At 43.0% G+C, this 26,416-nt stretch overlaps 1 protein-coding gene across 4 annotated transcripts; it reads right to left on the bottom strand.

Annotated features, from left to right (window-relative positions):
• On the bottom strand, positions 1-26,389 carry kiss2 (kisspeptin 2). 4 transcript variants are annotated; one of them, XM_072562258.1, is made up of 3 exons: positions 26,256-26,389; positions 2,600-2,702; positions 1-865 (listed from the first exon to the last, which is right to left on the bottom strand). In XM_072562258.1, exons 1-3 carry the CDS (start codon positions 26,268-26,270, stop codon positions 585-587), a joined length of 399 nt encoding a protein of 132 aa, XP_072418359.1. In that variant the 5' UTR covers positions 26,271-26,389; the 3' UTR covers positions 1-584. The 4 variants fall into 4 exon arrangements, with proteins under 4 accessions (XP_072418359.1, XP_072418358.1, XP_072418361.1 ...); XM_072562257.1 differs by lacking the exon at positions 26,256-26,389 and adding an exon at positions 3,864-4,099; XM_072562260.1 differs by lacking the exon at positions 26,256-26,389 and adding an exon at positions 2,825-2,962.
• Between the last annotated feature and the right edge of the window lie 27 nt (positions 26,390-26,416).

The raw sequence follows: 26,416 nt of genomic DNA, 5'->3' as shown, positions 1-26,416 counted from the left end.
TCAATGAACCAAAGAAAGTTTATTCTATTTCTTAGCAGCTAGGATGCTCTGCTCCAAGGCCAGTCATTAGTTTTGGATTGAAACTTTATTGTCCCGCGAATAATGAACATAATGTTGAGCTATTAAGGGAACACATACAGCAACAAGTCTTCGCAATGTGTTATTCATATTCGTGACCACACCAGATTGCAAAGTGAACTTGGTGCCTCACTGATAGAAGCTTAAAAACTTGCGTTTAACAGTGATGAGACAGGTCCACTATAAGACCAAGTGAAATCAATATTTTCTCACTCCCTGGGTTCATTCAAAACGCGCGGCGATTGTAGGTGCAAATTCATCCAAATCGACGGCCTTTATTGTGTATGTGGACAGCATTAATTGTTTTACATATTTATACAAAAAAAAACCCGATGCAATTGTGCTGGATTTACCACGGGAACAAAACAGATTAACATTGCATTACTAACGGGTGCGCTCCGCGGGTGTCGCAGTCTCACACCACACAAGAAGACATTGAACACTCTACAAAGCCTCTAATACAAAAGCGCTCGGCACTCGCTCAGGGAATACCCTCATGTCGGGACTTAATGTCTCCAAAGATAAGGCAGCTTGTTGCCATTGACAGTCAGGGCCTTCCAGTTCACCGAGCCGGCCTCACCTCTCTTCCCGAACCGGAGTCCGAAAGGATTGAAGTTAAACTTGCTCCTGGTGAACCGGAGTTTGCAGGAGATCTGACTCTCCAGGTCACTCTCCTGCAGGAAGTAGCAGAGGCTGGACTGCTCGGGTGAGTTCTGGGAGTTTAAATTCCGAGCCAAGGCAGGCGAGTTCCGGGAAAATTGAGGCTGGCGGGCCGGGAACATCGAATCTGAGACCAGGAGTTAAGAAGATACGTCAGTATAGCAGCACAGTTAGTTCTGTTTATTACTAGGTGACAGGTAACTAAGTGAAACTGGATTGTTACTTGGATAGCTGTGGACTAAAATCAGCACCAGTAGCAACAAACACAGAAATTGCTGAGCATCTGCGGAGAGAAATGACAGTTAACGTTTCGGCTTGAGTGACCCTAATTCATATTAGGACAGCCCCCACGGCAGAGGCAGATTTCCAGGACAATCACATGTTTTAACATTCGGAATCCAATTTCCTTTTAATAAACGGAGGTGATTTGTTTTCTTGGTTCGTGCTTCTATAGGGAAAAAAAGGATTCAAGACATCAACTTTTACTTTTTGAGGAAGAATCATTCTGGACCTGAACTGTTTCTCTCTCCACAAGCTGCTGTCAGTTTGACGAGCATTCTGTGTTTGTTTCAGATTTCCAGCATCCGAGGGTCTTTGTTTTTAATGATTACTTTTTAAGTGGAAGCTGATCACAGGTAGAGGTCATTCAGCCTCTCTAGGTCTAGTCTACCATTTAGTCAGACTAATCCTAATCTGTATCTCAATTGTTCTGTATATCTCAATAACCCTGACTCAACCAAAATCTATGGCGCCTGGTCAATTGACCCAGTGTTCCCTAGATTCTGGTAGCGGGGGCTTCATTGCACAGACCGTTGAGTTGGGACGTCGTGTTGAGGTTATACAGGACATTGGTGAAGCCCCTTCTGGAGTATTGTCTCCATTTCTTGTCATAGGAAGGTTATATTAAGCTGGAATGGGTTCAGAAAAGATTTACCAGGACATTGCCAGGAATAGAGATATAAGGAGAGCCTGGACTGGCTGGGACGTCTTTCATTGGAGCGTACGAGGTTGAGGGGTTACCTTACAGAGGTCTATAAAATCATGAGGGGTATAGATAAGGTGAATGGCAGGGGTCTTTTCCCGAGGGTATGGGATTTCAAGACTAAGCAGCATATTTTTAAGATGAGAGAAAGATTTTACAAGACGCAAGGTGCAACTTTGCAACTCAGAGAGTGGTTCATGTGTAGAATGAACTTATGGACTAAGTGGTGAAGGCGGGTGCTGATACAACATTTAAAAGACATTTGGATAAGTTCATGATTATGGGCCAAGTGCAGACGGGTGGGATTAGTTTAGTTTGAGATTACGGTCGGCGTGGATTGGTTGGACCGAAGGGTCTGTTTCCGTGCTGTATGACTCTTTGACTATAATTGTATGAGAATGGACTCATTCCTGAAGGCTACGCTTTTAATTTCACATTATGCCTCGCAACTGGATTCTGGAAGTTTGGGTGTAACTTTGCCGTCTCATTTTATCATTAACACAAGTGATTAAATATGAAGCTGGCTGATACATGTTCCCCTCAGTGATACAGAAACCACTAGACATTGTTCTAATACCAACATTATCAGTAAGGTTTGCAGTAGAGCAGACACTGCAGCTATGTTGAATAGAACAGCAAGCCCGGGGATTTACTGTAACATTAACCTCGCCCAGTATCAGAATTTCATGCAAATATTCCATTCTCTGACCTATATGAATATTTAACGCTGCTATACAAATCACGTTGCAGCTATACAAATCACGTAGTTGCAATAGTAGAACACATTACAGCCTTATCCCTTTGTCTGCCCCTATCCTTACTTCAGGCGCAGTTGTACAATTTCCCAAACCCGATGTATAAGCAGATTGTAACACTTACCCACAGATCCGAATTTCTCACTAGAGATCGGTTTCCCCAAGTGTGCATTGTGGCAATTTACTATAACAACCACGAACAGCAGAAGCCTAGTCATGTCACGAGCCTGCAGAGAGAGCACACTAAGATTGCCACTGTGAATTAAACACAATTTACAATGGTGGGACTGACAGAGATGGATGTCCCACACACAACTACTTCAACTAACTAACTCATGCCACACACCACCTCGTTCATCGCGGTCCACAAGCCATTCGATTCTAAGTTGAGATGAAATTCAAATCTTCCCAGTCGAAACCGAACGGATCTACGATTCGGGCAGGCGTGAATTTTAACACAGAATTTTAACACTGAGTGAAGCGCAATGATGGGTACCCAGCAAAATCGAACATCGCCCGGACAACTCAGTTCTGGAGGGGAACTTCTCCAGCAGTGAGAGCGCTGTCCACTCGGTGAGGTGCTGAAAGGGAACTCTAACACTCGGGGATGGAGCCTCTAAGACAGTCAAACCCTGCGCACTACGAGAGACAGGGCTACTAAATGACCCCTTCCAAAAAACTCACCGATGAACTATCCCACCTTCTAATACGTATCTTATTTACATTTTTTCGAGTTTATTTTTGTTTAAAGAAGCGTACTCAGTAGGGCAGCGAGTTAATTTTGTTTTAAATCTTTTTCAATTTCAAAGTCTTTTGTTTTCGGACGAGATGGTAAAACGCCACTTACTGAGCGAAAGGTAGATTCCAGATAGTTTGTCCGAGCTGACAAATCGGATGGGACCTTGCTCAGCGTTTTAAATACTTTAAAAGCCGAAGACACTGCAAACCCATTTACTGACAACGCTGTCTTGTGGTTCCCACTAATTCCGCTCCCGCCCCACCTTTGACACCAATCCCAGCTGATCGATCTATGCCCATCAGGGCTGGCTTATGAACAGAGAATGAGACAGCCGCGAGGGAGGCCGTTCGGTCCATCATACACTTGCCGGCTCTTTGAGAGAGCTAGCCAACCAAAGCCACTCTCCTGCTAATTCCCCAGATCCTTGCCAATGTTTCCCTTTCAAGCGTTTATCCCATATTGTCTTGCAAGTTACTATTGGACCTGTTTTCACCGCACTTTAGGGCAGAAAAGGCCCATCCAAAAATCGCCTTACGCCAATGAGTTAACCCGTTCTGGCAATAGTTCTGCCCAATTCTGGTAAGTTTTGACCAGCTATATTTAAGATTTTCGCGTCCTGCTCCCGATGCAGAGAATTAAAGTGGCTCACCCTGTTGTGTTCTGTTGGCCGTCTCCCTGCTCTATGGTTTAATAATTGGCGAACTCTGTTTTTAACGCCGTGAGATTTGTTCCCGTGGACTTCACGAAAATCATCTTCAGTATGACTCATATATGGGTGTTTTAAAAAAAAACCCTCGGCTGATGGATAAGTTAGGAATGCTGTTATATAAAAGGCGTTGCCTCCCACGGAAATTGCAGTTCAAACTCAATACACTTCTCCTGCACGACGGGTCACTCGTTTACAAACCTCGCCCCGTGCAAAAGACAGAATTGGGGACTATCTTTAGATATCGCCCAGTCTTTACACATCGCAATCATCCAGATGAGGAAGAAAACGATTTCCATTAAATCCAAACTCGCGAACTTCAATCCTCAGTGAACTCCCCATTTACAAAGACACTTGAATCAACTTTTTCGTAATATTTTAGAACACTTTGCCTTGATTTTACTGATAAATGGACACAATAACTCATTGCCTGTTGTCAGGAGGCGCTTATGGTAAAAATTCTAGCATCAATGTTGTACAAAAGAGATGTTTAAGATTTTCAAAATCTGCCCGTTTGAAAGCAACGAAAAAATAAGCAGCTCCGACTTTACGTTGAACGGGTGTTAATGGTTCTGTAACAACTTGTACCTTCACTACCTCTTGAGTTTACAAATATTTTGGTATTTGCCGCTGTCATGATATCCACGCAACCAGATTCTGCAGAAATTTGACAACGCAATAGTTGGAACATCGGAATTCACGGTTCAACAAAGTGCAAATCTGTGTGTACAGGTTGCTAAATTGTTGATGATCTTGAGGTTGGAAGCATTTTAAACAACAATCTCTTAGACTGGGATTTCAATGCTGTTTTAAATTCTTGCTGAATGTTTCCGTTGTGCAGGATTCAGCCGAGCGAACAGTAACTGCTACAAATGTTTCCACGCGCGGTTATAAGCAAATGAGGAACGTTTCTCATGTTTTGCTTATCATTACTCTCCAATGAACAAACCCATTTTATGATCCTTAGAGTTTAGCGTTACGAAGTCTGCATTAACAAATCTGCACAGAAACTGATTCAAAAATTGATTCAGTGCTCGCCTCAAAACGATGCTAATTGAACTGCTCTTGTTAAAGTTGATCAGAGGTTAATTTAGTGGTGGCACCGGAGATATAAACTTGCATAACCTTTTCAGACCTGTATACCTATAGTGACAATTACTCTTCGGGACGTACAATTGCAGATACATTTTCTGAAGGAAAAGTCACTGGACTCGAAACGTCCATAGTGCTTCCTCTCCACTGCTGCTGCCAGACCTGGCGAATTTCTCCAGCAATTTCTATTTCGCTTTTGTTTCAGATTTCCAGCGTCCACAATTCTCTGCTTTATTTTAAATACATCTATTGTACTGTTATTTTCAATTTAATCCAATGCTTCATTGATTTTGCTTCTTAATACAAAACCGGAGTATTGCTCAAAATTACACACACTTTTTCACTTTTTTGTCCCTTATCAAAACAGAATGGTAAAAATGCCAAGTCTCAATGGAAACAACTGTTTATTCAGCATGAGAAGAAGGTGAGCCCTTCCATCAGAGCTTCACTAGGGCAATTCATAGCAACTACATATTGAGGCAAAAAAATCTCTCAATTCTTTCCATTCTTCTCAAACTTGCTGGTTGGAAAGTGGGGAACTAGTGAACCATGCTTAAAATCTGCTCCTAGCAATGTTCATCACCTTCAAACCCAATATAGAAGAGATACAAAGACCCATTTGACATCTTACTCACATGAATCTCTGGATCTGAGCATCGCTGAATAGCTAAAGGCCATTGAGGATCTCTATTCTACCACAGGTCTCTTTCATCGAGTTCCATCCTTATATGCACAGTCCTAGCATCACCCCATGATACTGTTTTGAATTGTAGTCTGAAACATCTTGAGAGTAGATCTAGTCTGAAACTTGTTTGAATTGGGGACGATAAAAAAAATTAAAATATTCAATTACAAATACACAGACTCACACAGTTGCCTTGACCCTGATTTCTGTAAAGACTCCATTCCATTCTGTTTCTATTGCATTTGTTCTGATGATGCCACCATCTGCACTGGGCTCTCAGTAATGTCCACCTTTTTCTTTAACCCACCATTGTAGTTAATGGGATACTCAGCCATGTCTAACTCATGTCCCACACTTCTGCCTGCACCTCTTCTCTTCCGCTCCATGCCAATGATAGTGTGCACCACCCCAACAGTCCCCCCTGCCTGGTCCTCACTTTCCACCCTCTACATTTAAAGGATCATGAGCCATTATATCCAGCACCTCTATCAGGATGGCACCACTAGGCACAAATTCCCCTCCCTTGTCAGCATTTCGCAGGATCCATTCCTCCCAGTACCTTGTATTCCATTCCACCTCCACTCCCAATACCTCCAGGGCAATCGCAGAAGGTGTAACACTTGTATATTTTTCTACTCCCTTCTCACTATCCACTGCTCCAGACACACCTCCCAGGTGAAACAGCAATTTACCTGCACTTTACTCAATGTCTGTTGTATTCGCTACTCACAATGTGGTCTCCTCTACACCAGGAAGATAAAGTTCAGACTGGGTGGCTGCTCTGTGAAACCCCTATGATCTGCCTGTAAAATGATCCTGAGCTTCCAGCTGCCTGTACTTCAACACACCACTGTGTTCCCATACTAACATTTCTGTCACAGGCCTACTGCAGTGGCCCAGCAAGACTCAACACAAGCTGGAAGAACTGTACCTCACCTTCTTCTTAGGTTACCTACAGCCTTCAGGACTCAATATCGAGTTCAATCATTTCCGAGCTTGAATGCCTCTTTCCATGTCTACTACCTACCCACACCCTCAGGTTCTGCCCTGACAGGGGTTGCTCCCAACACAGCTAACCCACTTTCACCCACTCATAGTCCCCATTATCACTTGTCTAGTTTCTCTTCTTCCTTGGCTTACTACAAACATAGTGCAAACTTTATAGAGTCATAGAGATGTACAGCATGGAAGTAGACCCTTCGGTCCAACCTGTCCATGCCGACCAGATAAACCAACCCAATCTAGTCCCACCAGCCAGCACTTGGCCCATATCCCTGTAAACCCTTCCTATTCACCCGTTCAGATGCCTTTTAAATGTTGCAATTGTACCAGCCTCTACTACTTCGTCTGGCAGCTCACTCCATACACGCACCACCCTCTGTGTGAAAAAGTTTCCCTATACATCCCTTTTATGTCTTTCCCCTATTACCCTGAACATTGGCCCTCTAGTTCTGGACTGCTGACCCCAGGGAAAAAAAAGACCTTGTCTATTTATCCTATCCATGCCCTCATGATTTTATCAACCTCTATAAGGTCACCCCTCAGCCTCCGATGCTCCAGGACTCTGTAGTAATTTGTCTGTCAATGATATTAGTATCTTTTGAGTTTTAGCCCATTTTTCTATGTTTGTCCCATTCACCTCCCATGTTGCTCTTTTCCATTATGGAGTTGTTTCTAGCATGTGTCCTCTTGCTTCCTTTTGCATGTCTCAATCATTGCCTGACTGGGCTGTTTCTAAACACCCTTCCTCTGTCTGACTGCAATGATTCTTTCATACAATCTAACAATTTTCCACCTCCTCACACTTTAGAAGAAACTTACTTGCAGCCCATTAAACCAATTAACTATCGTCTTTTGTGATAGTGGATTTAAGTCTGATTCTAGATTCTCCTCAATTATTTGTTCACCCTTATTCAAGGAGATCATTTATTATAGTTTTCTATTCTGAGAATGATGCTTATTATATTTCTGTCCTCAATAGCCTGAATATATATTGTAATTTTACTTTAAAGAGTATATTCAGACCTCTTCAAACAACCTTGATATAGGGAATAATGAGACTTTACTTTAATGCCCTTACTCATGTTATGTGATCCATAACATACAGTGACCATCAGGTTAGCCCTGCAGAGAGATACTCGAAGGCAGACTCCTCAAAAAGAATTGTAAGTGCATATAATGGTTGATACTAGAAATTCAAGTTCCCTGAGGTTGTTACACAGTGAACCTTTTATTGTCTTTATAATGTCTTACTATCATGATAACATGTCAACACATTCTGGTATTTTTAGTTAGGATCTAAGATTTCAACCTATTAAGTTATTTTATAAGTTACGTAATCCTCTTTAGTATATCTACATGACACTAATATTGCTTTTCTCATGGTTAATACCTCATGATCTCATCCTTTCTCATACATTCCCTGTTAGTCCATTGTAATCAATCAATCATCTGACTACATGACTGATTGGTAGATAGACTATAATATGTCTGTTCTTAAAGATGTATAAAACGTTAATGTTCATTTTGTGGAATCTGTTACTAAATTAAATTACAGTTTCTTAGTTTTAATTTGTTAGTTAGTTAGTTTCAATCTCTGCATGGCTGGGAGCTATTATTAGTAATAGTGTGATCTTCCCCACTTAGCTTACATCTGTCTACAGTGTACTTTCCTATCAACTAAACCGCAGGAGGTAGGTAGCTCACATATTGAGCAATAAATAATCTATTTGAATTTGAATGTAATGATTGTACTTGGTGCTATTCTAACTAATGCAGGAGAGAATCCTGATGTAACGTTTAACTTATTAGTGATGTAGTCTGTTTATGGAAACTAATTCAGCCATGAATGTGAGAGTTGTGTTTAAAAAAGGACTGAGTAATGTCAGCAGAGTCCACATGATTCAGGTATTGAAGGGTGAGCTATATACTTCCAACACGATCTCCTTTAACTTAAAAGTTATCTTTATATCTATCATGCTGATTGCAAAAGCTGTCAACTTCCTTAAAAACAAAAGATAACAAAATTTTGACCTGAGTCGGGAGAGACTGTTACTGCCTTCTATTTCCTTCTTACTTCAGAGATTGTTTTATATGGACAACGTGGTGATTAACAAACAAGGACAGTGACTATTGCTATGACTTGCGAATAATATTAGTCTTGATGTGGTGTTACCCAAAAGTGACAGCCCTCCGTCACTCTCCAAATGCTCATTCAGATAATTTCGCAGCAATCTTCAGCCAGAAATGCCGAAGGGGATGGTTCACCTTGGCCTCGTCCCGTAGTTTCCAGTACCACAGATATCAGTCTTCAGCCAGTTTGGTTTACACCACGTGATATTAGGAAATGATTCAAGGTACTGGATAGGACAAAGATTAGTAGTGCTGAAGACTTGTGCTCCAGAACATTCCACAGACCTAGCTAAACTTGTCCATTGCGGTTACAACACCGGCATCTACCTGACAATATAGAACATTGTCCATGTTTGTCCTGTGCACAAAAAACAAGACAAATCCACAAAAAGCTGGCCCATCAGTAAAGTGATGGAAGGTGTCATCAACAGTGCTAATAAGCAGTAGATGCTCAGCAATAACCTGCTCAGTGATGCCCCATTTGGATTCCACCAGGGCCACACAGCTCCTGACTCATTACAGCCTTGGTTCAAACACAGACAAAAGAGCTGAATTCCAGTGGGGTGGGGTGAGTGACAGCCCTTGACAACAACGTTGCATTTGTGGCAAAACTGGAATCAACAGGAAATGGGGCAAACTCTCCACTTGTTGGAGTTTTCCCTGGCACAAATGAAGATAGATGTGGTTGTTGGAGATTGGCAATCTCAGTTCCAGGTCATCTCTGCAGAAGTTCCTCAGCACAGTGTCCTGAGCCCAAATATCTTAGAATCATGGAATCCCCACTGTGCAGAAAAAAGCTATTTAGCCGATCGTGTCTGCATCAACCTTCTGAAGAACATCCTACCCAGATGCATCCACTCCCCCATAACCCCACATTTCCCATGACTAATCCACTTCACCTGCACATCCTTATACACTATGAGCAATTTAGCATGGCTAATCCACCTGGACCTGCACATGTGGGCAGCATGGTGGCACAGTGGTTAGCACTGCTGCCTCACAGCACCAGAGACCCGGGTTCAATTCCCGCCTCAGGCGACTGACTGTGTGGAGTTTGCACATTCTCCCCGTGTCTGCGTGGGTTTCCTCCGGGTGCTCCGGTTTCCTCCCACAGTCCAAAGATGTGCAGGTCAGGTGACTTGGCCATGCAAAATTGCCCGTCGTGTTAGGTAAGGGGTAAATGTAGGAGTATGGGTCGGTTGCGCTTCAGCAGGTCGGTGTGGACTTGTTGGGCCGAATGGCCTGTTTCCACACTGTAATGTAATGTAATCTAATCTTTGGACTGGAGAGAACCAGAGCACCGAGTGGAAACCCATCCACATAGTTACCCAAAGCTGGAATCGAACCCAGGTCCCCTAATCTGTGAGGCAGCAGTGCTGACCACAGTGCCACCCATCAACTGCTTTATCAACGACCTTCCCACCATCATAAAATCAGAAGTGGGGGTGTTCGCTGATGTATGCATGAAGTTCAGCACCATTCGTGACTCCTCAGATATTGAAGCAGTCCATGTTAAAATGCAACAAGATCTGGACAATAGCCAGGCTTGGGCTGACAAGTGGCAAGTCACATTCACACCACACAGATGCCAGGCAATAGCCATCTCCAAAACGAGACAATCTAACCACCATCCCTTGGCACTCAATGGCATTACCATCATTGAATCCTGTATGATCAACATCTTGGGAGTTACCATTGCCCAAGAACTGAATTGGAATAGTCATATAACTACTGTAACTACAAGAGCAGGTCAAAGGCTAGGAATCTTGCAGAGAGTAACTCACCTCCTGGCTCCCAAAAGCCTGCCTGCCATCTACAAGGCACGCAACTACAACAACACTCGAGAAGCCTGATCCCATCTAGGACAAAGCAGCCTGCTGATTGGAACCATATCCACAAACATTCAGTCTCTCCACCACCAACACTCAGTGGCAGCGGTGTGCACCATTTACAGGATGCACTGCAGAAATTCACCAAGGCTTCTTACACAGTACCTTCCAAACCACTTCCATCTGGAAGGTCAAGGGCAGTAGATACATGGGAACACTCCCCTCCAAGCCACTCACCATCCTGGCTTGGAAATTCATTCTGTCAGTATCGCTGGGCCATAATCCTGGAACTCCCTGCCCGAAGGCATTGTGGGAGTACCTACCCAAAATGGAGTGCAATCGTTCAAGGTAGTTCAACACCACCTTCTCAAGGGTAACCTAGGGCTGGGCAGTAAATGTTGGCCCAGCCAGTGACACCCATCTCCAATAAATGAAGAACAATTTTTAAGGAAAAAAAATCAATGCTGACCTGGGAGATTATGAGGCTCTCTCAGAATGGCTTGAACAAATAAACATCTTCCATTGCTCTAAGTTTGATTAGAAATTTGCTCCAGTGAAGCAATGTTCATTCTCCTCAGAATAATTAGCAGCAGCAACACTGAAGCCCAATCTTCCTCTCCCCATGTTCTCAATCCTGTTAATTCCCAGCTCCCATTTTTCATTCAACCTGGGCTGAGTACAAATCAAATCTCTTTCAGGTAGTGCATGGTCTCCACCTACTGGTCATATAGTCTCATTACAGCCAACTGATGTGTTGTTTATGAAGTCCCTATTTGAAGAGTCCATAATGTAATGCCCATGAATCTGATCCAGTCAGCTGACCAAGTCTGAAAATTCAAGAGTAGTAAGATACATGAAGAAGGCAGGCAATCACTTATCGACCACGGCCCAACAGACTCACAGATGATGTGAAGTGTGGGTGCTGGATATTTTTTCTTTCCTCTTAATATTGTTTCTCCTTTAGTCTTTTACTTCTTCAAATTCCCTTATCCTTTACTCACTCCTGTTCCTTACAGCCTCTCTCTCTTTCTCTCCCCCTTTTCCATTTTCTCTTTCTCTCTCCCCACCTTCTGTGGAACTCCATAGCACACATGAGAGGGAAAAGATTTAACAGGGACCTAGGAGGCAACTTTCCCATACAGAGTGCCATGTATATGGAACAAGCTACCAGAGGAAGTGGTAGAGATGGGTACAATTACAACATTTAAAAGACATTAACATTGAAAAGATATTTGGATACATGGATAGGAAAGGTTTAGAGGGATATGGACCAAATGCAGGCAAATGGGACTAGTTTAATGTGGGAAACCTGGCCAGCATAGACGAGTTGGGCCAAAGGGTCTGTTTCTGTATAATATAACAGTATGCCTTCCTCAGTCTGAGGGGCTGCCAATCTTGCTTGGCTCAACCGCCCCGTGGCTGAACACTTTAACTCCCCCTCCCACTCCGCCAAGGACATGCAGGCCCTTGGCCTCCTCCGTCGCCAGACCCTGGCCACACGATGCCTGGAGGAGTGGGCCTCATCTTCTGCCTAGGAACCTTCCAACTACACGAGATGAATGTAGATTTCTCCAGCTTCCTCATTTCCCCTCCCCCCATCTTATCTCAGTCCCAACCTTCAGATTCAGCACCGCCCTCTTGACCTGCAATCTTCTTCCTGACCCCTCCGCCCCCACCTCCCCGGCCTATCACCCTCACCCTCACCTCCTCCCACCTATCGCATTCCCAACGCCCCTCCCCTGCATTCCCTCCCCCCTACCTTTTATCTTAGTCTGCTTGGCACACCAGCCTCATTCCTGAAGAAGGGCTTATGCCCGAAACATCGATTCTCCTGCTCCTCGGATGCTGTCTGGCCTGCTGTGTTTTTCCAGCACCACATTTTTCAACTCTGGTTTTGTCTGTGACTTCAAGGAGAGATTCAGTAGACTAGGCTCATATTCTCCGGAGTTAAGGAGAATGAGAGTTGATCTCATTGAATCATGTAATGTTGTGAAGGAGATTAGTACAACAGCCTCATTCCTGAAGAAGGGCTTATGCCCGAAACGTTGATTCTCCTGTTCCTTGGATGCTGCCTGACCTGCTGCGCTTTTCCAGCAACACATTTTTCAGCAAGGAGATTAGTAGAACTGATGCTGAAAGAAGTTTCCCTTGGCTGAAGGAATAGAGTCATTATCTTAGAAATGGGGTGATATGGTAGCTCAGTGGTTAGCACTGCTACCTCACAGCACCAGGGACCCAGGTTTGATTCCACCCTCAGGTGAATGTCTGTGTGGAATTTGCACATTCTCCCCCAAAATGTCCAGGGATGTGCAGGCTAGGTGGTCTAGTCATGGGAGATGTAGGATTACAGGGATAGGGTAGACAGGTGGGTCTGGGTGGCATACTCTATGGTGGATTGGTGTGAACTTGATGGGCTGAATGGTTTGCTTCCAGACTGCAGGGATTTCATGAATAACTGGCTGGCTGCTTTGGCCAAAATTAAGGAGACATTTCTACACTCAAAAATTGTTAGTCTTTGGAATTCTCTGTCTGAGAGTGCCATGGACGCTCATTCGTGAAGATTCATGTATTTTTTTGGATCTTGAACAAATGTAAGGATATTGTGATCATGCAGCAGTGTGGGATTAGGATAGAAAATTAGCTTATTAAATTACAGAATAGGCTCGAAAGGCTAAATGTCTTATTCCAGCTCTTGTTTTTGCACTCTTTTGATTAAACTCCTGCATGAATGTAGTAACTAACTGTGCATTTGAATATCAAAACCTGTCTATTTTATATAGAATCACAAAGTATGCTGTGGTGGAACACAAATGGCTGCATTTGATGGGGCATTAGATGTCCCACTGCAGGGTCAGACCGAACAGTGAACCCCGGGCCACACCCTGTGGTGGTCACCAGGTAGTGTCGCTGTGAGGTCACCAGGTCAAGATGGTGAATGGCTTGGAGGGGAAAATGCAGGCGGTGTGGGCTTCCCATGTATCTGCTGCTTTTGTCCTTCTGGATGGGAGTGGTTTGGAAACAGCTGCCGAAGGAGCCTTGGTGAACTTCTGCAGTGCATCTTCTAGATGGCCCTGTTCCTCTCAACAGACGCTGGCTAAACAGAGGACCAGCAGCTGTGCAGCATCACTGGGGCTGTGATCAAGTAAGCATGTATCTTTAAGGTAGTTATCTAATGACATCCTAGTCACCAAGTGATGTTCATAGATTCATAGAATCCCTACTGTATGGAAGCAGGCCCATCGAGTCGATACTGACCCTCCAAAGAGCATCCCACCCAGACCCACCCCACCCCCCCCACCTCCCCCATCCCTGTAACCCAATATTTCCCATGGCTAATCCATCTCACCAACACATCCCTGGACACTATAGGCAATTTCCCATGGCCAATCCACCTAACCTGCATGTTTTGGACTGTGGGAGGAAATCGAAGCACCTGGAGGAAACTCACACAGACATGGGGAGAATGTGCAAACTGCACACAAACAGTTGCCCCGAGGCCGGAATTGAACCCTGGTGCTGTGAGGCAGTAGTGCTAATGAGTGAGACACTGTGCCACCCGATATTCTTTCAAAGAGGTATTAGCTCCATCTTGAATAGCTACTGTTGAACTGTATAATTCATTGGGGAAGCCCATTAATGAAACAACTTAAGCCCAGGCTATACCAATGGCATTGATAAAGTTTATAACATACGAAGTTGCTCTGTAAATAAATCATCCAGTTCTTGTTTTCAGTAAGAACCTAGTGTTCATATTACCAAAGTTAACATTATAGTAAAATTAAGAGAATTTGTATTTTCTCAACCAGCAATTAATATTGAAGGGTACTGATGAGATTATACTTGAAGGGTGAAGACGCATAGATGGTCAGACTCATTCACAAACAAGTATGTGTGTTCTGGGAGACACAGCATCTATAAGAACATACCCTCTAAGTATGGGTGATCACTGAGAGCTGATAGTCATCGCTGTTATGGGAACCCTCAGTGGGTCACAGAGAGCTTGGTGGTCTCCCCATCCAACAAAGGGCACTCTCCACCTTCCAATCTCTGGTAAAATGCCACAGGAACAGCAACATATTCTTAATTGGCCACTTATGGTGCTGGGAGTAGCTGAGCCGTGTCTGACAGGTCCTGCCACTGGGAAGGCAGCATATCAATAGGCATGACCCATCACATACCTGCAACATTGTGCCAGCCTTTTCAGTTCCCATTCTGTCTCCAGAGGTCTGGTAAACTCCAACCGAAACGCTCTGATAAAGAAAACTCAAACAGGACGCCACACAACAGAGGACAAGGGAAATCAACCTGGGCAAGTATTTGGATGGAATTGAATGAGCTTTATTGTCACATACTCAAATGAATACAATGAAAAGTTTACAAGTTGCTGCCACATTACGGTTCCATCTTACTGAAACAGATACTAAGTATTTGATGAAAAATAAAAGTCTAGTATAAGAGTAAAAAGGATTTTTCTTTTAAAAGTACACAATTTATGTCCATCCACCCCAGTCCATGCCAGCGCCTAGCCTCCAGACCGCACTGGGCCTAGCCTCCAGGTCACAATGGGCCAACCCTCCAGATCACACTGGGCCTAGCCTCCAGACCACACTGGGTCAAGCCTCCAGATCACACAGGGCCAACCCTCCAGATCCCACTGGGCCTAGCCTGCAGATCACACTGGGCCAAGCCTCCAGATCACACTGGGCCAGGCCTCCAGACCACACTGGGTCAAATCTCCAGACCACACTGGGTCAAATCTCCAGACTGCACTGGGCCTAGCCTCCAGATCACATTGGGCCAACTCTCCAGATCACACTGGGCCTAGCCCCCAGACCACACTGAGCCAAATCTCCAGATCACACTGGGCCAAGCCTCCAGACCACACTGGGTCAAATCTCCAGATCACACTGGGCCAACCCTCCAGATCACACCAGGCCTAGCCTCCAGATCACACCGGGCCAGGCCTCCAGATCACACTGGGCCAGGCCTCCAGATCACACTGGGCCAACCCTCCAGACCACACTGGGCCAACCCTCCAGACCACACTGGGCCTAGCCTCTAGATCACACTGGGCCAGGCCTCCAGATCACACTGGGCCAGGCCTCCAGATCACACTGGGCCAGGCCTCCAGACCACATTGGGCCAAATCTCCAGACCACACGGGGCTTCAAACCTCAAGGCCTCCCCTCCAGTCAGCAAGGGGCCTGACCTACACACAAGGCCCCACTGCACCACCTCACAACGGCCTCCAGTAAACAAACTCACCTCACTGGAAAGGAGAAGAAAAGCCTCTTTCATTTATACACCAAAAATCTTTCATAATCTCATGGCTAGTGCTTCCCAACAGATGTATTATTTTTGAAGATGTGACAACAGGGTGGCACGGTGGCTCAGTGGTTAGCACTGCGGTGTCACAGCTCCAGGGACCCAAGTTTGATTCCAGCCTTGGGTGACTGTCTGTGTGGAGCTTGCACATTCTCCCATGTCTGCCTGGGTTTCCTCCGTGTGCTCCGGTTTCCTCCCACAATCCAAAAGATATACAGTTAGGTGAATTGGCCATGTTAAATTGCCCATAGTGTTCAGAGATGGGTAACAGGTTAGGTGCATTAGTCAGGGGTAAATATAGGATAGGGGATTGGGTTTGGGTGAGATACTCTTTGGACGGTCGGTGTAGACATTTTGGGCCAGAGGGCCTGTTTCCACACTGTACAGACAAAATTACACCTTTACACTGGGGCAAGAAATCGAAATAGAAACCGCAATATCATGTAGCATACAAATACAATGGAAGGGAGACCGAGGAAGCTTAAAATAATGAACCAGTTTGGTTTGGATGCTTGCAAGGATAAAATCATTCCCACCCATTTTCCATCATAATTCCTGCCTGTAAGAGGGATGCTTTGGAGTTTTTTGGATCATTGAATGACATCAGAGGCCTAACCACGTGTGTGTGATTTGGAAAACACTGGAGATATAAATATTTACCAGAAGCATAGTATGAAGATAAAATATTACAAACCAAAAATAAAAATTGTTTTGTTTATCCTGATATGTTTTCTTCCATTCTTCAGCTCCCAAATCATGGTATTAAAAGTAATGCCAGTAACTGCTTGGTTTGCTCGAAACATTTCTGGACAACTGGTGTTTCCAAACAATGGATTTCTGGATTGGAGAAGCTACAGTGTGCTTACATTAGGAAAACGTACAGGGTTTTGAGGGGATGTAGTGAGCCAGAGAGCCTAGGCTGATAACTTTTTTGAAAAGTCAACAAAGCCATTTTGGGCTGAATGGCCTCCTTCTGTGTTGTTAGATTCAATAAATTACGAATTAGTTTTCGTTGAAATGTTTCATCTGGTGTAACATGGGAGCTGGAAATACCCTTGAAATGCATGAGTAAGATTTAGCCCAGTGTTCACAGTAATCACCTCACTACTGTCTGTCATTAACTCTCACCATTATTCAATATAGAGGGAGCTGCAATTTCATCCAGCTGAACACTACTAAGGTTGAAGTCATTGCCTTTGGTCCTCATTACAAAGAGGCTGTCCCAAAGCATGCCTCATACAGGAATGATGTGACATGGAATTATAACAGAAACTGGATTGGGAATAATTTTATCCTTTCAAGCATCCAAAACAAATTGGTTCATTTTTAAAAATTTCCTCGATCCCCCTTCCTTATAATTGCTCCATATCAATGACTCCATCTTGGTTTGGGGCTGAATCAGATTGCTCCCAGCCCTGGTCTTATCTCAGTAACCTTCTAATGACTGCATAGTTGAAGTATGATAACACTAAGACTGCCTTTTTCCATCTTCATAGCATTGTCTGACTTGGCCTCGCCTCAGGCTAGATGATGTTGAAACTCTTATCCATATCTTTGTCAGCCATTGACCTGACTACTTCAAAGCGCTCCTGCTGCTGTCCCACGTTTTACTCTCCACAACTCTGTTGCCCTTTGTCCTTACTAGCACCAATACCTATTCACTCACCACCCCTATGTTCACTGATCAATAGGGCTCCTGATCAAGCAACTCTTCAACTTTAAAATTCTCATCCTTGTTTTGAATATGATCCATGGCCTCACCCATCTCCATTTTAGTGGGCATTGTCTGGTCCCCAAATCTGCAAGATATCTGTGCTCATCCAAGTCTGGCCTCTTTAACAGACCTGATTTGAATTGCTCCACCATCAATGGGTTTGGCCTCTGGCCATTTAGGATCTATGCTCTGGAATCCCATCTTTAGACCTATTCACGTCTGTTTCCTCCTTACAGACACTTTTTAACACACCTTTAACTAGGTTTCTGATCATTTCCCCCTAATATTACCTTGTGTAATTCGGTGTTGAATTTTGCTTCATAGGGTTCCTGTGAAGTCCGTCAAGATGTTTTATTAAATCAAAATGCTATAATTCAAGTTCCTGTTTCTAATTCATCAAGAACTCAATAACATAGATCAAGAATGTTTTGCCTTTAAAATATCTCTGCTGGCCTTTATTTGCAGACATTTATTTTTCCACGTGAACCAGTCTACACAAGGAAATACCTCAACTGTTGAGGGAAATCAGGGTGGAGGTAGTGTACACCCTGACCATAATCTTCCAACCCTCCCTAAGTATAGAGATCCTAGAGTCTGGATGGAATATTCACCTTTGATTAACCTGAGGAGAGGCATAATCCTGGCAATTAGCCTAGCATCAATGTGTGGAAGTATTTAGGGCATTAATCAAAGACAAAATGGCTTTAGGACACCATTTTAATGTTTGATGTGGGTCTTACTAAGGTTAATTTACACTCCGCTTTGTGTGGGAAGGTTATTGTTTGTAAGGTGGCAGGAAAAATTGCGTTAATAATAATTTAATTGCGTTAAATCAAACCTTTACTGCTGGGAAAGTCAGAGTGGTTAACAATCTACTACCCTCACCTCCAACTTCCCTTTCCTCCCTAATGTCCGCAACTATGAGGAAAAAGGGATAGAACAAGTAATAAAATAAGGCAGTCCATCCTGTTGAGTAATGAAGCTGGAGATTTTCAGATTTGAGGCCAAGTATTAGACTGGATAAGTCAGGAAGTGATTCAGAGTTGGATGAATGTTATAAGTGAATGTGAAATTGACTTAACTCAGTATTTTATTTCATGGTATCATATCAAATTTTTCCAACTTTCTATCTTGCAAATTACACCTAGAATACAAGAGGTATAACTAACTGATATGTTTGCAAATATGTTGATAAATGTTTGAAGATTGTACCCCAAGTGTGTTTCACAATCTGCTCTTAGACAGCGTGCCAATGGGCCTTTGATGGTAAGATTCCACAGCTAATTTTAAACTTATTAATGTATGTGGAAACCAGGTCAATAATATTCTCTTGCATAAATGGAATGCCTTTTACATTCTACACATTAAATATATCCATTCATTTATTTTAAGCATCCTGAACAAACATAAATTGGTTTTGTTTAAGAATTAAACATAGTCAGATGTAAATGTATTAAGGATGTGCATATGAAGTATTGTTGGAGTTAAGATGGAATAGTGAAGTATTCTGTTTGGTATCGTCACCAAAGTTAGATTTGCACATTAAGAACTTTTCTGCTTACCTGTCCTGGACCAATGTGCTTTGGCAATGACGTTTAAAATATGATTCCTCCACTTAACTATCAAGGGAACTGTAGTTTTATTTATTTCAGTGAACCGTGGCTGGTATAAGATTTGCCTTCTGTTTGATTAGAGGGCAGATTTCACCAGAAGGGGTCAGCTGGCAATTGTTGTAGTAGCCTACATTTCCAAATTCAAAGTAGCAAAAATGTTTATTTTAAAAAACTGAGGCAGGTTGTGTCCTAATGGGTCTATTTTCGTGAGCTGATCTCAGTCAGGCTAGACAGACAGTAGTGGAGAGGTAAGGGATTGTGGAATGTATTACAGTTGGGGGTAAGGAAGGGAGAGGGAAATTCCTTGTGATTCCATTTCCATCACCTGATGTCATATTATAAAGTGTGCATCTGAAAAAGGATAGGGTTCAGTTATAAAGTCACCTTCATTCAGTGTCTGAGCTTAAAGGGAAGACTTGCATTTAAATAGCAGCTTTCATGATCTCTAAGTGTCCCCAAGAGCTTCATAACCAATTAGAATTAATGTTGAGAAACTAGAGAAAGGATAGCCAGTCTGCATACAACTCCCATAAACAGAGTGCTGATAATGACCAGACCATATGTTTCGTATTATTGACAGACTATTCCTTTTCAATGCTCTGGCACATTGTGAAAGGGTTAGTCTCATACCTATGTAAAATTCAATGGAGGCTAACACTAATTTGCATGATCATTCTTCCTGTATTAAAGAGTCAACTCTTTACTCAGTGGTATTTGCCTTTGGAGGTGGAAACTTGTGCCAAAGTCATGTGCCAGAGACATGAGCCCATTCCCAGACTGCTACTGTAGTGCAATAGAAAGGGAGTGCTACACTGTTGTGAGGTTTTACCTTTCAGCAGAGACAATAGACTGAGACCCTATCTGCTCTTTCAGGTGGTCATGAGGTCACATGACATTATTTCTAATAGCGAGCAGGGGAGCTCATCCCAGTGCCTTGACCAATATTCATCCCTCAAATGTTATCACTTAAATGTGTGGGATGCTTTTCATTACTTTGTTGTTTGTAAGTTCTTGGCTGTGCATAGGTTGGCTGCTGAGCTCCCTACATTATAAAACTGGGTCGACTTCAAAAGTATTTTGATCCCAGCTGATGTTATTGCTGGACCAGGCAGATCTCATTCTGGATTAGTGGTGCTGGAAGAGCACAGCAGTTCAGGCAGCATCCAAGGAGCAGTGAAATCGACGTTTCGGGCAAAGGCCCTTCATCAGGAAGGCAGATCTCAGCCTAAAACGTGGCTTGTTACATTATATTTGTTTTGTTTTGGTTTTAACAATATGGTCTTTTCCTGCAACACAAGCATGCAGTGTTGTAGATTTTAACAATAAAACAAAAATTTATTAACTAAAAGAAATTAAGTTAAAATAGAATAAACCATGCTGTTTACCTATAAAACAAATTCAAAGATTTTTGTAAACACACTGTAAAAGTATAATGCTATTAATCCTAAAACACCCCTTTACAAATTCTAAAATAAAACATCCTTTGCACAGTGTTCAAAAGCACTAGTACTGTCTCACAACAGAAAAAAAATATTTTCCTAACACCTTAATTATACCCCTGTGCTTAAACATACTTAGCTTAAAGTATCCACTTTAGGGTTTAATCCCAACACGCCTGGCTTGGGACTATTACTAACTCCTTACTCTAAGGTGACCTAATTTTGCTATGTTGTCCTGTTTTTAGATGGACTGCTATCTAAAAATTTCACAAAACTGCCCAAACCAAAATAGAACTAAAAGAAAAAGGTCACTCCCTCTCAGCTATGGATGTTTCTCCTGAGATACTTCACTAAGAATCCCTGTCTTGAACGAGGCTGTGAGGTCTGACCCCAGTAACTCTAGCCCATTAACATTAGCTTACCCTCAGAGAGAGTTTTTGGAACTGTTTGGAGGAGCTCCTGTTCATTAACAGTGTACACTTCTTACAAGATACTTTGTGGCAATTCACAAGACTCCTATGACATCACCTTCCAAAGCCACAAGCTCTCTATTTGGAAAGCCAAATGCGGCAGATATACAGGAATATCATTGCCTGCAAGTTTCCCTCCAGGACACACACCATCCGGACTAGAAATTATATCACTGTTCCTTCACTGTTGCCAGGTTAAAAATCCTGAAACTCCCTTCCTAACAGCAGTATTTGAGGCTTACTCCCTATGCAGTAGTTCAAGAAGGCAACTCCATACGACAGTCTAAAGGCAATTAGGGACGGGCAGTAAATGCTGAAGCTACCAGCAATGCACACATCCCTTGAATGACGACATAAAAATTATTTTGTGAGAAACAGTATGCTGAGTTTAGAAGGGAAAGCTCCTTGCTACCAAACAGCCTTAAATTCTTCCGGAACAAAGATGGTGGAACACTGACTTGTTGCTGTTCAGAAAGTTATTGACAACAAAACAAAACATCCGAATTAGAACGCCAGGCTGGATAAACTGATTAGAAAATAGGAAGTAGAGAGTAACTCAGAACAAGACATTCAATTAGCAGCGAGATATTGACTCCTAAATTAACCAGATTACTAGGGTCATGTTTACAATCTGTTAATGTGGATAAGATTTCTCTGTCTGTACTCAAGCCTGATGAGTGATTAATGTTTCTTAAGTACTTTAAGATACATGTTGGCCCTTGTAATAACACATCATTGTTTCTTTAAAATAGATGCTGGATATATTCACCAATGGATACAAAGTACAAATGCACATCTCAAACGAATATTCAATATTTATCAATATTAACACAAATACAAGGTTTTCTTTGATTCTTTTGACATTCAAGAACTTTGCAGAACTTTCTGCTGAACTAATTCACATTCTACCGTTTTGGGTGTAAAACAATCCAGTCTGGCTTGTTCTTCCCTCACCCCTGAATGCAAGTTGTATGCTGGGGAAGAGGGTGAGGCAGGGTCAGAGAGAGAATGCAGCGAGGAATGTGTCAGCAGTGCAGAGCCAAGGCAAGGAGCCAGACCGAGTGAGGTAATAGATATTTAACCTTCAACAAGCATCAGCTAGGGCTGCAGAATTTTGTCCACTGCATTATATTATTTTTATATTGTTACACTATTCTTCATGCGCAAAGTACGAAGACATCAAACTTGATTAATCATCGTGGCACATAATGACAAGCATTCCTTTTGTGGTTGTTACCACGTTTATACCCAATGATAACACAGTCAATGCTATGCAGAAGTTGAGAGGGGGAAGGGTTTTACAATCTCCCAGCAATATAATGAATTGGGGCCCTCTGACACCATCCAGCTACAAGTATTCCTACTGGATTTTTGTATTCAATGCTGGAGCTTCAATCTGCACTTGGCCAGATGGTTTGGAATGAGGTTTCAGTCATGCAACTACATACTCAGAGGCAGGAATATCATCACTGAATTAATGACTTACATTTTTGTAGGGTCATAGAATCCTCCATAGTGTGAAAGCAGGCCATTCAGCCCATCCAGTCTACACCAACCGTCTAAAGAACATCCTACCCAGACCCTGCTCCAGCCTCCTACCTTTTCCCATATCCTGCATTTCCCATGGCTAATCCACCAAGCCTGCACATCCCTGGATTATAAGCAATTTAACTTGGCCAATCCACCTAATCTGCACATCTTTGGACTATGGGAGGAAGCCAGAGCACCCAAAGGAAATTCATGTAGATATTGGGAGAACGAGGATGGAATCAAACCTGGGCCCTGGTATTGTGAGCCAGCAGTGCCAACCACTGACCCACTGTGCCACCCCAGCGTGTTTTACAGCATAGTTTAAGCCTTTAAACATCTTAAGCACATTACAGCCAATTAAGCACCTTCTGAAGTGTATGAATTGTATAATGAATAGTGCTATTGTCTTCTTTATATACCATTGGAATATCAATCTGGAATTGCTACTCAGATCTATGGACCGGGGATTGAATTCTCAATCATTGAATCCAGAGGGAAGACTGATACATACTAAGCCAAGTCTGACAGAATCCTGAAGAAGGGTTACACACAAAACGTTGACCTCCTGATGCTGCTTGGCTTGCTGTGTTCTTCCAGCCTCCTGCTTGTCTACACTGACAGAATCTAAAGACCATTTAATAAAAATTCTCTATTGAAACTAGCCTCAATAAGTGACAATTCCTTTCTGGGTCACTGGACAGTGACTATTGCCAAATTATTCAACAGTTGTGGACTTGTTGGGCCGAAGGGCCTGTTTCCACACTGTAGGGAATCTAATCTAATCTAAGGGGTTCAATATTGGCCACCAATGCACATTCCAATAGCAGACAGGCAGTCTGTCAACATAAGGAGTGGCATTCTAACTGATCTGCTGCTAAGACGTCACCTGTATACTCTAGACTGACCATTCCATTGCTCGCATGATGGTGTCAGTGTTAGGAATGCAGGCCTCTTTAGTTTTTTCAGAAGTGTTATCACAGAAAGCTGAGTGCTTTATCACCAACAAAATCACTGTAACTTTCTTTCTTGCTTTTTGTTTCAAACTAGTAACCACCAACAGCAAAAACTCTCAGGCATCCAATTGATTATTTACAAGCAAAGGCCATTATGGCCAATGCAAACTATCAAAGATGGAGGGAGAGCAGCAAGGGATTAAATCAAAATGGAGTTGGAGGAGGAGATAAAGCATTGTATCCTCTGCTGTGCCCTCTTCTCTCTAAAGACATTGAGAGCACTAATGGACACCACGTACTCCTTCTCCAAGGACACCCAGACAGAAATGTTATTGCTCCAGAGTTAATAGGGAACAGATAATGCTCATTGGTCTTTGTATTTAAGAGTTCGTGATTTTCTCTTGCTGGTCATTACACATAATTTGATTAATTGGAAAACTTGAGTGATTTAGTAGTGATGGTGTAAGGTGATGATGGAATAAAGCCTTTCAGTTGTGTATGCTAACAATAATGAAGAATAATAAAAAGGTTGATTTTGGTTCTTGCAGCATACTGGTGATGTCCCTACCTCTGTACCAGGAGAACCTGGGTTCAGGTCCCACTTATTCCAGAGAAGTGCAACAACCTCTCTGAACAGGTTAATTGGAAAATATAAGAGTTGGTGATTTAGAAAGAAAGAGCTGATGATGGGTCTTCAAAAATTAAAAATAATGTTTTATTTCCTGCCCCTGGAGGGCAGTGCTTGTAACTTTTTATTTTAGTTGGTAGCATAGGTGCTTGATGGTGTTTTACCAAAATCGAAAGCTGGTGATTGGATTTTTAAAAAACTAAACAGGAAAGAGATGGGATCCTCCTCATTGGACGTTGATGTCTAGATGGGGAAAGTGTTTTGAAGAGCAAGGTGATAACTGTTTTTGTGCTAAACAGTAGATTTATAATAAAATCCTTGTAGATCTCTTGGTGCCTATTTCAATATATAGATCTCAGTCTGTTAAACAACTGGCCTCCAGATTTCCATCTTCCGTAAATTTGAGCTCATTTAAATCTCTATCGCCTGTCCACAAAACAGTACCAGGTCATATTTACCCTTTATCTGTGTGCTCACTGACCTACTTTGGCTCTTAATTCAACAGCACCTCCATTTTAAAATTCTCATCCTGTTTCTAAACCCCTTTTACACTCTCCTCCCCCGTCTCTGTCATTTCCTCCAGTCCTATTGCCATCTTAAATACTCTGCGTGCGTCTTATTCTGGCCTGTCGCACATGCAGCATTTTAATTGCTTCACCATTGGCAGCCATGTCTTTATCTGTATAGCCCTCAGTTTCAGAATTCCTTCAATTTTTGGGAATCTCGCTCTGAAAGACACTGTTTCAAGCCCTTTGATCAAATTTTTCATCATTTGCCCTGACCTGGTTCCATGTCAAACATTGTTGGCTCATAAAGTCAGCGTAACCCCCTTGGGATTAGAGAGAGGGAGGACTGGAGACGAGGCTAACCTGGGGGTCTCCATATCTCAGGCAAGGGGAGAGGTTGAGAAGGCAGGACTTTGGTGGTAACCTCAGCCAATGTGGGAATTGAACCTATGCTGCTGACACATCACTCTGTATTGCAAACCATCCATTCAGCCACTTGAGTTAACCAACCCCACGTGTTGGCAATCACTCACTAATGGAAATTCCGGGTTGCTTGGTTCTATGGATTTTTGTCCTGGAGCCAGATCTCCAACCACACATTTGGGAGGTGTTTTCTAAAGGTAGAATTCCTCTGTGCCTTGTATGGGATATTTCTTAACATCAGTAGACACGTGGCCCTTGGCGGAAGATAAACCCAGTGTCAAGGAAACCTTGCTGATTGGGGATCTCTCTGATCTTGCAGCCTCCCATCCTCTTTTGCAGCCTTGGTATCACTCAACTATCTTCCCACTGGATCATCCTTGAGGACTTGGATTGAGCTATGTCTGGCCTTATGGTCATAGGTGGCTCTGCCAGGTGTTGAGAACTCCAGAAGACATTGCCTTGGGATCAATGGACCCCCTCAACCTGTCCAGCACAGCAAGGTGGCAATCCAGTGAAAGGGCAAGCCCCCATTAACCTTCCTGTAAAGCACCAGGTGGACGTTTCAATGCACTAAAAGCACTAGATAAATGCAAGTTGTTGTTGTAAACCCTTGGCCTGAAGGCACTGGGGTCAATGTTTAAAACGAAGGACAGCAACGCAGAGAAAATACATTATTTAAAATAGAAAAGCGTTATCTGACTTCTTATTTACAAACAGAAACGCTGAAATATTTAATGTAAATCAGTGTCAGTTGAGATTCCTGGCCAAATCCCGCTATATCTGTAACCCTCCAATAGGATTCTCTGGCCATTGTATAGAAAAGGTGGGTGAACATATTATTCCCAAAGAGAACGGAAAAGTGAAGTGCATGGAACAAAAGTTGACTGTTGATGATATCAACCAGTTCGGCAGTGGGTCGACAGACAGAGGGGGGTAAGGGGGGGGGGGTGAGGATTAAGCTCTTTATGGGAAATGGGCTGGATACTGGAGACTCACGTGGTAAAGACACATCTTTTGCGACTGGGTGTGCTTCTTCCCGAAGAGCCCCTTCCTCTCTCCGAAGTGGGGGAGATGACTGTGCTGCTGTGAGGGGGGGCGGTTTAAGGCGCTTCAGAGCGAGCGCTGAGATTTCCAATGAGGATCCCAACGCTTGGGGC

The sequence above is a fragment of the Chiloscyllium punctatum genome, chromosome 44, assembly GCF_047496795.1.
Source record: "Chiloscyllium punctatum isolate Juve2018m chromosome 44, sChiPun1.3, whole genome shotgun sequence".
In the NCBI taxonomy this organism is placed as follows: Eukaryota; Metazoa; Chordata; class Chondrichthyes; order Orectolobiformes; family Hemiscylliidae; genus Chiloscyllium; species Chiloscyllium punctatum.
The sequence above is the reverse complement of the archived record's forward strand: the minus strand, read 5'-3'. Positions and strand labels throughout refer to the sequence as shown.

What these genes read in the sequence shown, in the direction of transcription:
- kiss2 (XM_072562257.1), bottom strand. Translation starts at nt 3,983, where the DNA reads ATGAGTCATACTGAAGATGATTTTCGTGAAGTCCACGGGAACAAATCT. An exon ending in GGCCAACAGAACACAACAGG is followed by an intron (nt 2,703 to 3,863) that starts GTGAGCCACTTT and finishes CTCTCTCTGCAG; the next exon opens with GCTCGTGACATGACTAGGCT. An exon ending in TGAGAAATTCGGATCTGTGG is followed by an intron (nt 866 to 2,599) that starts GTAAGTGTTACA and finishes TCCTGGTCTCAG; the next exon opens with ATTCGATGTTCCCGGCCCGC.